Source organism: Molothrus ater, chromosome Z, assembly GCF_012460135.2.
Source record: "Molothrus ater isolate BHLD 08-10-18 breed brown headed cowbird chromosome Z, BPBGC_Mater_1.1, whole genome shotgun sequence".
In the NCBI taxonomy this organism is placed as follows: Eukaryota; Metazoa; Chordata; class Aves; order Passeriformes; family Icteridae; genus Molothrus; species Molothrus ater.
This window is the reverse complement of record NC_050511.2, coordinates 69,866,066-69,879,910: the sequence shown is the minus strand read 5'-3', so window position 1 is coordinate 69,879,910 and position 13,845 is coordinate 69,866,066. Positions and strand designations below refer to the sequence as shown.

The following is a 13,845-nucleotide window of genomic DNA, read 5'->3' as shown; positions in this document are numbered from 1 at the left end:
CTGAATAATTTACTGTGATTGAAAGGAAATTAAAATGAACTCCATTTGACAACTGCTCTTTTATGGGCTTTAGTGAAGACTCAAAAGCCAAATTAATAGCCTGGTGTTGTTTGATAGTCTACTGAGAGTAAATATGGGAAGGTTTTTTGCCTCCTGATGTGCTCTCCTAGGCTTTATTTTAGAGCTGGGATTTTCTTCCCTTCCCACCAGTAAGGCTGCAGCCTGGAACAGGGGAGATTTCAGCTGTAAAAGCCACAGAACTGCCCTTGCTCCTCTCCCACCCCTCCTCTCATTCTGTCTTCTGTGGCTACAGAGGATCACAGGGTCAGCAGATTGGGGATGAGCAGGCAGCCCCTGGCCCAGCCTGGCAGCACCAGCAGCCAGGGCTGCCACCAGGGTGGCCTGAGGGAAAGGAAGGCACAGGGGCAATACAGCCACCCACAAAATCATCCTGCACCCCTCAGCCCCCCGTCCCCACCCACCAAATCATCCTGCACCCCTCAGCCCCCTGTCCCCACCCACCAAATCATCCTGCACCCCTCAGCCCCCCGTCCCCACCCACCAAATCATCCTGCACCCCTCAGCCCCCTGTCCCCACCCACCAAATCATCCTGCACCCCTCAGCCCCCCGTCCCCACCCACCAAATCATCCTGCACCCCTCAGCCCCCCGTCCCCACCCACCAAATGCACCCCTCAGCCCCCCGTCCCCACCCACCAAATCATCCTGCACCCCTCAGCCCCCTGTCCCCACCCACCAAATGCATCCCTCAGCCCCCCGTCCCCACCTCAGCCCCCCGCCACTCTGGCAGAGCTGGGGTGCATCCCACCATGGTCCAGGTGCTGACCCTGCAGCACCATGTCCTCCTACCCTCTGCTGCCTGCCCTCCTGCAGAGTGGGCAGAGCACTGCTAGCTTCTGCTTCACCCTTCTTTGTCTTCATTCTTTCTCAGTTTTATATTTGTATACATTTATTGAGCCACATATTATTGTTTCCCTTTCCTTTTTAACTTGTTTTTCATGTAGCATACCATGTAATGCAGCCATGGTTAAGAGATTGCCTTGGGATGCTCAAATCATTCTGGCAAGTGGCAGATTGAGAAAATATTTGGTTCCTCAAACTATCCATGAATGATTTTCATAATTTTCACTGTTTCTGGACAACATGAAGTTTTGGGAAGACACAAACAAGTATTAGCTCTGCATGTCTCAGTAAAAGTGTCAGAGTATTTTCAGATGCTCAACAGCCTCTATCTACCCAAAGGTTTCCCAAGGAAAAGCATATTTCTCATGCTCTGGGGACCAGGACCAAGCATGCAGTCCTGCAGCTCACAGAATCATTGCATGGGTTGCACTGGGAGCAAGATCATCTTATTTCAATACCCCTGGCACAGGCAGGGACACCTTTTAGTAGATTAATTCCTTCCTTCTGCTTGTCCAGTAGCTGCACTTTGGCAGTGAGTCCTCTTAAAACAAAAATGCATTCTATTTTCTGCCTTCACTAGATTTTTCCATTATTCCCAAAGATCAAACTCCAGTACTGTAAGGGGGATTGTATATCTCACTCCTCTCAGAAGTTGCATTCCAGCTGCTCCTAGCAAAAAAAAACCCCAAGATTCCTCTTTCAAAGCTGCAGTGTACTTAGGCAGAAAGCAAAACTTGAAGATTTTCCAAAGAAGTTTATGCCTCTCTCTTGGTCAATTCAGAGAACTTCTTTGGTGCAGCTCTCTCTGCATCAGGTTTCAACTCCATGCAATTGTTCCACTTTTTCCAAATCATAAGTAATTTTGGGGGGATTCCTTGGCTATCTAAATTCTATTAGTTACCCAAATTCTATCTGCCTATCTCCAGATCCACATCTATCTGCACGCTGTGTCATGAATACCCGTGTTACTATATGTTTGCCAGGTTACTGGTTTCTGTATGAGCACAGAACATGTGAAAATACAGAAAATTTTATCCAGAAATCAATCTGAGAACAGATATTCTGTTTAGTTCTAGCTTAAAGCAGTGGGAAAGCACCAGCACAGGCCTAGGAATTATTTGCTATTAGCAGCAGGCAGTTATCTTCTTAGCTGGTGACCTACATAGTGTTGAATCTGGTCACATCATGTTATGCCTCATTATGGCCCTGATCTAAACTTTATTGAAGTCAATAGAAATATTCCTCTTGGCTTCAATGAGTATTCGATTGGACCCATGTGTGAAACTGAAAGTACAAAAGAATCCATTTCTGTTGTGGACAGAAATCCAGCATGGATAATTCCTTTCTTTATTCTGAGAAAATTAATGCACTGTCTCTCCCATTGAGCCAATCCAGCTGTTTATCCTTCACCCTGCATTTTTCACCCGTAGATGCATTAATCCCACTCTCACAGCCTTCACAAGCACACTGGTCCACTAGCCCTGGACCTGCCCCCTGCCTGCTTCCATGGGGCTTTCCTGCACTTGTCCAGCCTCACAGACCTGCAGTCCTCAGGTCTCCTTGACTTCCCTGGGTCTCCAAGAACATCTCCTGTCTTTGTCAGTGCTTTGACTGCAGAATTGCTTGAGTCAACAGTTCACAAAACAGATGGCACAGCCTTGGCCAGTCTGGGACAATTTCCCAAAGGTGCTGTGGAGAGCTCCCCCATCCTTCTGGCTGGAACCAGAGGAAGCCATTGGAGGATAATCACCCGCACAGTCACACAGAGGGGTTTGCCGAGTACAGCCAGTGCTTCCAGCTCCTCCAGGTCCTAATGGACAATAGGCGCTGGAAGATTTTGCCACTCAGTGTTGCAACTCTCTGCACAGGACGAGTGCCAGTTCCAGACAAAGTCTGAACTGTCACTGCAGTGACCATGAATAATGGGGGCTGCCTGCAGTAGAGGCCAGGCTGAAGTGTGTTGGTCTGACACAGGTACAGGTGCAGAGCACAATCCCAGTCCAGGCAGACAGGTAAAAGCCACTCCTTGTGCCAGTCTGGTTCGTTCCAAGGGAATCTGGGGCGTTGGCGACACCAGCAGCCCTCCCTGTGGGCGCTGCAGAGCAAACACACCGGGGAGCAGCAGGGCCCATGCACACACACTCAGAGCACAGAGGGAGTGGAAGCTGCTGTGAAGGCTCTCCTTTCCCAAGGTCTAAGAATTACAAGCTCTGGCATTACATGGTTGCAGGCACTGTCCCTGCAGATGGATGAGACGCACAGCGCTGGCACACAGCAGCCACGTACGGAATGGCAGTGCAACACTATGTGCATTTCCATAGCCAGAAATAAGTGAAATCAGTTTTTTGTGAACATTTGCAGCCTATGCAATGTAACAATGGGCTGTTTGCAGAAAATGAGCACAAAAGGACATAAACATGAGAGAAAGGCCTTCATTTTTATCAATTCCCTTAACAGAAGAATTCATTTTTATAGCAGGGCTCTGTCAGGGGGAGGTGGGCCAGAGTGCTTCTCAGTACTGACTTTATGTCATGGTTCCTCCCCACAACACATAGACATGAAAGGACTTGATGCTGTTTGCACAGACACCCCTCAGCCCCTGGCTCCCCCTGCCATGAAAACTGGATGTTTTTCATGTCCCTCGCAGGCAGGGAACACATCTGTGCTGCAGAGCACACAAGTACCTGTGCCCAGCTGCACCACTGGGTGTTAGGCTGCAAAACAAGGCAAGGAACAGCTGATGCCTTACTTCTGCCCCTTGATGCACAACTTCTGTCAGTCTTTAATGGTAGGAGCACACGGTGGGATCCCTGCCTCACCCAGCACATACAACCATCACTGTCTCTCTCAAAGGACTGTCTGATGCTTTATTTCCCTGTCACTGTCCAGTGGTTGCCTTCTCTCTCAAGACAGTATGAGCCCTTCCCCAAATACAACTATCCATTCCTCATCAGTCTCTCCCTAGATACCACAGTCTACAGCAGATGTGAAAGGTAATATGATTATTGTCAACAGTACAGCATAGATTCGCAGATTCACAGAATATTCTGAGTTGGAAGGGACCCGCAAGGATAATTGACTCCAACTCTTAAGGAATTGAGCCCACAGTGTTGGTGTTACTAGCATCATAGTCTAAACATGTCATAAGATGATAAATAACTCAAAAGCCCCCATTTTATGCAGGTTAACTGAGGGAAACACCAAGATGGGAAATTCAAGGAAGTGGATTGGAAGAACTCAAAGCAGAGGGTTACACACTGCTGCTGAGCAATTACTCCCACACAGCCCATCAGCCCCTCTACCTACATCAAGGGCAATGGACCCAAAAAGGTAAGGACAAATTTTGTGCAGAAAATGCACCAGGAGGACTTTGGGCAGCACCTGGGAACCAAGCCTGATGAGGCTGCAAATCTTGTGCTGTGCAGGAGGGACTTCTCTCCCCCTCACCATTGCCAAGGGCCTGCCACCAGCACACAAGTGAGGAGGAAGCCACAAAACAGGAAGGAAAAGGGATCTACAGGCTCTATAGAGTAACAATTATTTCAATAAAATACCTGGGGTTCTCCCCAAGTTAATAGTACTGGTGCATCAGCAAGTTTTGTGCCAAAGCAAAATTAGTGGTGTTCAGCTGGCTGCTGCTGGATCAAACTTCTAATAAAATGATAAATTGGGTCAGCAGCTCATACCAACAGCTCATACCAGTCTTCTTCCCACATCCTGTCTCCACGGAAGGAGTATCTTTTCCGTACTTTCCTCTACAGAAAGAGCCTAAAGCTCCATACATCCACCACTGACTTAGCTCCTAAAACACCACTTTGGGGTCCAGCAGCACTTTGGACGGATGAATGTCACCAGCAGATCTTGCTTTACTACAGCAATCTAATCCAGGGACAATTCCACTTTTCCAAGGCATGTCATTAATATCCTCAGTATTTGATTTCTCATTGATTTCTTTGGCCTTACTAATTGATGCAGACAGCTTCTCCACTTTGGCTGAGCATCATGACAGCTTTGCTTGACTCACCAAGGAGGTGAGACAAGACTGTTTCTGCAAGGACTGGGGCTCACACAGCATCTCTGTGAACCACAGCAAGTCATACAGATCACGTCTGGTCATGTTGAATGTTACCCTTCACATACCATCAAAAAGCAGAAGCTGACCCCAAATAACCACAAGCCCTTAACCATGGTCCAGCCTTCCAAAAGCAAAGACCATATTCCAAGAAATATGAAAACAAACAACTAAAAATTTCTTTCGTAATTGCATGTAAAAATGCCAGGCAACATGGTTCTGCAAAGTGCATTTTGGATCTCATAATGTCGGATTTCTCAGCATCTTACTTGACTTCTCAGAGCATACAAGGAGTATCCTGTTCATCATATTAATATCAGCATATCTCCTATTTTAATATTCTGGCTGCTTAGAGCCATTCTAGTCCCAACTCCTTATGTGGCCTTGGGAGATCGTTTCTCCATCAAGAGCAAATACAAATATCCCATATTTGATAATTGGGATAACACTTCAGCAATATCCTTATCCAAATCTCCCATTCTTCCTATAAAACCAGTAAAAGTTTATCTCTGAATAAATGTTCACTCACTGCTGGACTGTCTCCCATGAGCTGCAGCTGGCCATGACTAAGAGGCTCCAGACCAGAAAAACAAACCAAAAGCCCCCTTCCATCACTGCTCCCTTTGCAGTGACTGCTTTGGCCTATAAATTTTTTGCAGGAACAGATCTAACAAGACAGAGCTGCAAGGTGGCCAGTGCTGAAAAGGCTTGCCATAGCCTTGGGCACGGAGCCTGCCCCTCCAGCATCCCCCGGGTTTGGATGGGATAACCACCATCTAGTGGCACGGGAAGGCCACTTCACCTTCCCGAGACAGGGACGGCCTGGCTTCCCGTCTCTTTCCAGCTCCAGGTCTGCAGAGTTTCGCAGCACACACAAATCAGGGAAAACACAAAAACAGCAGAAGATGGTGAAAAGCAAATGTCTCTCTGAATTAAATAAAAAATGACAGATGAGCTTAAAGGCATGAGGAATTCCTACTCTACCGTAGCATTTTCAGCATAAGTAAATAATTTGTTTTAAAAGTATGCACATTCCTTAACTGAAGCCTCAATGGTAGTAGGCAGCCATGAGAGCATCTCCAATGGCCCTCAAATGTATAGATTCTTCCAAGGGGAATCAGTGTTAGAAAAGTCCATCCACCTTGCTAAAAAGCATGTCTGATATTAGGAACACTGAAGATTAATGGCTGAATACATCATTAAGTAGCAAGCTAGACCAATATCAGTGCTGACAGCAATATATTAATTTCTACCTCCTTCTCAGCAGCTAAATTAAATACTGCCACCTAAGAAGAAGAACACAGAGAGACATAGCTAATCATTTTTTTCATGTGCTTCTATACTATGCCTGCAAAAATTGAATTTTTCCAAAATATTAGTGCCAAGTCCTCCTCAAACACACTGTAGATCCATAGGTGCGATTAATTTATCTTCACATACTAATCGGATGTTGCAGCAAATGGCCAGTTACATGTCTAATAAGCCATTTCTGGATACAAAAATCTGATTTGTGTCCACAATCACGCTCACTGTGAACCAAAATTAGGCAGAGTTTTGCAAGTCTTCTCCTTGTTACCTGCACTGCCTGCTTTTGATCTAACAAAAAACATCAGAAGCTGTGGTGCTCTTTAAAGATTCTTTTGATGCCACTGGTCCAGATCAGGTGTCATTTCATAGCCAAACACTTGCTGATGTTTGCACAATGAGCATTTACCTTAATTTTCTAATAGGTTTTAATAGCTAACATGGACTTGGCTGAAATGAGCTTGACAAGATGTGTCTCCATATTTGTCAACTGAAACTGAAAAGCCTTTGGTCATGTACACCAAACAGATCTCTGCCAGTGGAAAGCATATCAGGAAAACATGAAATATTTGCACTAGTACCTGCTCTGGCTTGATGGGCTCAGTTGTTGTGAAAATGTCAGAATAATGTTGTCTCTCAAAGACACGATCCAACACTTCTAGCTGCTGCTGGGTGAAAAGGTCTCCTCGCATCTGCTTCCGAAGAAAATCTCTGCTCGGTAGAGAATGGCCATTTGGTACTGGAGATTCCTGAATACCTTTCAAAGAGGAGAGAGAAGAGGAAAAATGAGTAGCCTCATGATGTGACCTACAGCCTACAGGAGAGTGTCTTATTCTATCCCTTGAACAGATGTAGGTACTAGTATGGTGAAGTCATGAAGACTTTTTGAGAGGTTACAGTTTGCTGGAAAACACACGGTACAGTCTTGCATTACAGGCAACCCTCAACTCATCAACAGCTTCACACATTATTTAAAGGCAGCATACTGGATAACAATCACGTTTTTGCCTGCTTGACGTTTACTGTACCACCTGGGAAGCTGTCTGGTTCACGGTCTGTATGTAAGAGAACACAGAGGATAAGGAGATGGCCTGATGATGACAGTCACAGTCAGCCTGGGTCAGCTCCAGCAGAATGGTTTGTGCAGTCACCACCCACACACTGTGTCCCCCTCCTGTGCTACCTGCAAGTCCTGCTCAACTCCATCCACCTGAGCTCTGAGCTCTGGCACAGGCTCTCTGAGAAGCTCTGTCAGCAGCACCAGCCCAGCCTGTGCTGTACTAAGGTGGGGAATCCCTGGGCTGAGTTACCACTGCAACATCCTCAGCCAGTCCAAGATGCACTCCTGACCCTCCAATTCTCTTTGTATTTCTCCAGCTTACTGGCAGGACTCAAACCTGGGCTCCAAAGCACATTTTCCTCCTTCTCCCCTTTGGCAGAGGTTTTTAGCAGGAGTCATAAGTGACTGACCATGGCTGAAAAGCCATGAGACAAGTTTAAAAAATGTTTGATTGGCAGTCTGAAAAGGATCTTACATGGACTTGTTTCAATTTGCTTTTTGCAGATTCACAGTGTTTTCCTACTTTTCTTTCACCTGTCAGTGCTGGAAATATGTATTTTATGCACAGAAAACTGAGATCTGCAGTATTCCCAGGACTCCAGGAGGTGGAACTCCAAGAACAACAGTAAATATCAGATTTCTGCTCCAGATGGCAACATTGAACTAGACAGAGGGAGGAAATGTTTTAAAAATAGCATCTAGCTACCAGAGTAGTTCTGAGGAGCAGAATTTAAATGCATCCTTAACAGCAAGATTTCCATGAATGCTGCAGCTGCTTACAGTCCAAGAAGTCTGCAGAGGAAATAACATCACCTAGACCTCCTCTGGCAGATTCTGCATCAAGTTTTTTGATTGTAAGTATAGAGGAGATATGATAGAGGCGATCTGCACAAAAACAGCCCATTGCTGTAGGCATCAGTTGTGACCACAAGCACGTGCTGGCCGTCAGTAATACAAGGGATGCTTGGTGGACAAGATTTTTTACAAAGGACTATTGATTTAAGATCATCCTTCAGCAGAGATGGATTTTGCAGAAAATGCTGTCTATCCAGAAAACGAGGCTTCTTTAAGGCAGAGTCCTCAGACTGGGGAACCAACACAAGGAAATACCTTTCAACCTCAGTTGCTAATGCTGAATTTAAGCCAAACTCTCCTTATACTGAACAGACATTTGATGTTAGCAGTTAATGCTGGAAACTCCCTTCTCAATTTGAGCTCAGCAATTTCAAAGACAACAACATTATATATACCCTTCCTAGAGAAAGTAATGCAATTTTATCAAGGGTAGATTATGGCTTTTGTGAAGTGGAAGGATCAGTTTATTCCACACAGGAAGGGAAACAAAAACCTGAAGCTGTGGTCTGAGTAGGATGTCCAAGTGTGAAAAGGTACCGAGGGATAGAAGAAAGCAGTGTACTTTTCTTTTTTCTTCTTTTTTTTTTTCTTTTTTTATTTTTTTACTATTCTAAATCAAATAATATCTAATAGACCCTGTACTGAGTTTAGTCAACCATGGCTTATGGAATTAAAAATCTGTTTGGTAGGTGTATGGTATCACAGGGCCAGGGACATCCTGTCTCTCGAGCATAGAAATACTTGATGCTTGCTTTAAATTTCAGGTTAAACTGCTATTCACAATTTGGCATCAAAGTTAAAGCTTTATGCAGATTTGGGATAAAGGGGATGGCAAAAGGGAGTGAAATGATACAAGACAGTCATGACCTGAAAACTGTTCTTGGAGATGCCAGTACAGTCTGTGCACTGTTTGTGCATCCAGAGACTGGAAGTACAATGAGATCCCCTCGTGTTTGAAAATGGAGCAGTAGCCCCACCTTTCACCAGCAGCACTTTTATTATGCAGATTTTTGGGAGTGAGCACCTTGGAGAAGAGGAGGCCGATGAAAGGAAATCCTGGGCAGCAGGCTCAGCCAGAGAGAGGCACAGGGACAGTGCTGGGAAGGGTCTCCCACCCCAGAGTGTGAATCCAGGCACCACCGTGTGCCTGTGCCATCGCATCCATGCATCGGCCCCAGCATCCGTCCCCTTCGTCCAAGGGGCACTGGGGCAGGGATGACCCTCAGGCACTGCCACCAAAGCACAAGGAAGAGGAGGGCATTTCTCTCTGCAAAGAAAGGATGAAGTCACGTGGAGATGGCAGAGGGGCCCTGGAGGGGTTTGGTCTCAAAGTGAGCACTTGGTGTGTTGCTGGAAGCACAACATCTGCTGCAGCCAGAATGGGCTGCCACCTCACGCCCCTTGTACATCCCTGTCTGCCAACATCTCCACACGCTGTCCCGAGGACATGAGATGGGATCAGTGCAGTCAGGCTGCCCTGGAATGAGGAATAATGCACGCAGCATTTGTGCCAGGGAGGAGAGGGCAGGGGCTGGGCAGGGCTGGGACCACTGAGGTGGCTGACACTGCACAAAAGGAGCCACCCAAGCCTCCCTCACTGTGGCTATCACCTGCTCTTTGCACCCCATGAGCAAAGGAATGGCTTGTGCTTTTGCACTGTGGGAATTTGCACCAAATTCAGACTAATTTCCACTAAGTTCTGGATTCCAGTGTAGAACTAAAGGACTTCCTGTACATGGCATAAGACACACAGGAGTTCGTGAAGGTCTTCAGGATGGGTTTGGCTGGTTGACATCATATAAATAATACCATTAACATTATACATTGTTTAACTAGAATATCTTTGATAATTAAAATATTGTTGGAAGGCTTGAAACAATTTTAATTACAAGTAGGTTCCAGGGAGCGATAAAAACATTTTTCATATAATCAGTGCATCCACATAGGGTTGCATTCACGTATTTTATTGACAATAGCACTACATGTATACCTACCCATTCTGCAAAACAGTTAGTTCCCAATTCAATGGCATTTTTCCAGAAATTCGAGTGAAGAGCACAGATATAGCACTCTCCATTCCTCCCAAACAAACATTTCACCCTTTATCTCTGTAAGGCTGTGCATATGGGATAAGATGATGCCATTAGCCCACAATTTCCTGAACTACTTGTGCTGAAATGCATCGAGATGTAATGCACTGAGAGCTGCCACAGGGAGAGCCTGCACGTGCTGCTCCTCCAGCGCCAGGGCTCCAGCGCAGGCCATGCCTGCTCAAACGGCCTCCCCACCCTCTGATCCGAGCGCCTCCCAGGCATCCCACCCAGCTCAGAGCACTGACTCAGTTTCCCACAGGTGCACACAGCTCGGAGAGCAATCCCCCCGCAACCTGCAGCTGGAAGCCTTGTCATGCTGGGGACAGGTCTGCACAACGTCCTCCCTGCTTCCAGACTCACTGACAGGCATTTTCTTGGCAAGGAAAATGCAATCCTTTCCCACTCTGAAGTGCATGGACACCTTCTGTTCGCACCTTGCCCAGAAAAACTGACCTGTGGTTTCACAGCTGAAGGCAGACATGCTGCTAAAGAAACTGGCCTGACTGGGACATAATCTAGGTATTAAACACAAGCAAAGATTTTCTGTGGTTAGCCAAAGTCTGAACAACCCACCAGAAGTCTGGGAAGAGTTAGTCACAGAAGACATCTGCCTCTGAGAAGAGATACCATCCACAGTCCTGCTGACAAAAGACTGCCCAGGTGATGTGAAAATCCTCCTGAAAATATGGAATCACTGCATGGTTTGGGTTGGAAAGGTCATTACATGCCATCAAGTTCCAGTCAGCTGCCATGGGCAGGGACACCTTCCACAATCCAGGTTGCCTAAAGTCCTGTCTGACCTGTCCTTGGACACTGCAACTAATACATCTTTGTTAATTAAGAGCAAGTTATTTTCCGATGACCTAAGCAAATAACAAGATCAGTTTAAAGGATTTGATAAATTGAGATCTCATTTCTCTAATTCATTTCTATGGTTAGATACTCATCCATGACATGCTTTCTGAAACAGCAGGAGAATATTTGAAATTGCTAAATACAAGGAAACCAGAATTTTAGCAACCCTCACCAGATAATTCACCTGATTTAAAATACTGTTTCTAAGACTACGGACCAAGATAAGAACAAAAGATGCTATCTTCACAAAATACTAAAGAATAATTAAAAGCCTTAAAGCTTAGTATGAAAACAAGGTAAAATATAGAAAGACCAGCAAAAAGCACTGAAATATAAAAATGGTTCAGCTTCACTTTTTTTTATACTGATAAGGACATCAGCACAATTTCAGATAGTGATAGGACAAGGGGGAATGGTTTTAAACTGAAAAAAGAGAGATTTATAGTAGATGTTAGGAAGAAATTCTTCTTTGTGAGGCAGGCCCTGGCACAGGGTGCCCAGAGCAGCTGGGGCTGCCCCTGCACCCCTGGCACTGCCCAAGGCCAGGCTGGACACTGGGACACTGGGAGGTGTCCCTGCCATGGCAGGGTATGGAACAAGGTGGTCTTAAAGGTCCACTTCAACACAAAGTGCTTTATGATTCCATGAACCTGTTTAAATACCTTATTATAGTTCGGGACAGACCTTCCCCTGGTGCAGCTCCACTTGAGATCGTCAGCAAGGTGACAACAGCGGAGAAACAGATGCCAACCACAAATCCAGCTGGACTAATATTTCCAATGCTATTAATAATAAAGGTGTGCCGTGAGGTGTGCACCTCTGTGGTATATTCATCTGATGCAGTGCTCTTCTGAAGATAAAAGGAATCTACTGGTTTCAGATTTTCAGGTTGTTTGTTTTCTTTTTTTGAAAAATACGCTTATACAGGGTAAATCAAGGAAATACATAGCTAGTGCCATGAACAGCCTACATTCATAAAGGACATGATTTCTGCCTCTAATTTGTACTGTCCAACTTCATTACCTGTTATCATACCTAATTACTCCACCTTATAGGGAAATGCGGGCTAATTAGGGAGGATGTTATTCACCACATTTAAAACATTATGAAGCAAATGAAATATTACCAGGAGGCAAAAAGGTGATTTGTTTTCTTGTAGCATGCCTGTAAATTAGTCCAGAGAAGATAAAGACTCTGTTTAATTACCACATGGAAGGTTTTGTTTAAAACATAAGCTGAATTTTCGCACCACCTTCTCAGGATTGTATACATTTGGCAGACAGCTGCCCCAGAATGCTCTTCCCAGCAAAGCATTAGTTTCAGGACCACATATGTGAAGAGATATCTTTGTATTTACACTATTCAAATTTTCTAAGCCCTGTTATTTCTTTTTTCTGAAGGACAACATCACTAAAAAGGGTCTATATATTTTGAAGTGTATATAGCTGATCACTGTGCAAATATTTTCAAGAGAAATCACTGTATTTCACAAAGGTAGGTATGAGTTTTATCGTAGATCAAAGTGAGAAAGAAGGGGAAAAAATGATAAATCATCAGAGATCCAAAAATACTTTTCATTTGGAGGAGATATCAGGCCATTTCGGTGGCACTGATAGAGTCTCTGCTCTGTCTCCATTACCACTGAAGGCAGCCGGAGTCAGGAGCTGACTACGCTAGATTATATTCCCTATAAGATGGTCACCAATATATATATATCTGATCTTCAACCTCTATTGATTGACCAATTTCACAAGCAAAGACTGGTGAAATGAAGCTGAAATGAACATCATGCTTTAACTCATTGAACCCATCAGGCCTGAGTTAATCTCACTGCCCACTGTCTCTGATAGAATTCAATTGATCAATCATGTTTCGGTGATAGTACCATTTCAGTGGCTTATTGCTTCTTCATTTCAAGCCTTGACCTGCTAGATATACTTGGACCAGCTCAGCTCCTTCTGGAGACACAGAGACCCACATCTGCCAGCAGCAGTGCATTGTCCTGCCTCCAAGCACAGGGAAACTCAGGGGAGCACTGGTGAACACTCTCACATTCTGTTTTCACAGGTATTCTACCAGCTTTGCAGTCAGGATGTGTGAGGGCATGAGGAATCTGAATGGCCCAAACCCACTGCCCTCTTGTCAGTGCTTGGACAAGCAAGGGCAGTGCCAGTTTGGTGGCCACCTGGCTCCAGTCCTTGAGTACAGCAAAAGTGGTGCACACTACCAGTACACAGGCAGACTGCCCAGAACAACCCCAGCTGAGCACTGCCAGCACACCTGCACGCCCCAGAAGCACAGGGCTGGTCAGCGTTCCCCATGCCTGTGGCTGGCACCGGATGCTAAGGGGTCTTCAGGGATGTTTCATCTGCCATGTAAATGCACAGCCAGCCTGAGTGCATCCCATTTCTCACTAGCTTGGCCTCCCTCCTGCCCTTTGCTCCTGCAGAGTCCCCTGCACTGCTGCAGACAGGGGCCATTTGGATTCTGCTGCACCTTGCTCCCAGCTGCCCTTACTCCAGCCAGCAGGAGCTGCAGGGCCCCAGCTCTTCCCAGGCTGCCTTCACCCCATGCCCAGCCCTGCAGACCAGGCTGCACCTCTGCAGCCCCCTGAGAGAGCCCTCACCACACCACATCCTTCCAGCAGCACCCAGAGCAAGCCCAGCCAGCGCCTGTGCATCC

General features: G+C 45.8%; 1 protein-coding gene across 5 annotated transcripts in view; it reads right to left on the bottom strand.

The window, feature by feature from the left end:
• The window catches only part of PAX5 (paired box 5), a 135,300-nt gene that overhangs the window by 76,661 nt on the left and 44,794 nt on the right, over positions 1–13,845 (bottom strand). For all 5 annotated transcript variants that reach the window (XM_036403263.2, XM_036403265.1, XM_036403266.1 and 2 more), the window contains one exon: positions 6,882–7,057. In XM_036403263.2, the coding sequence (XP_036259156.1) occupies positions 6,882–7,057 (176 nt within the window). The remainder of the gene's footprint in view (positions 1–6,881; positions 7,058–13,845) is intronic.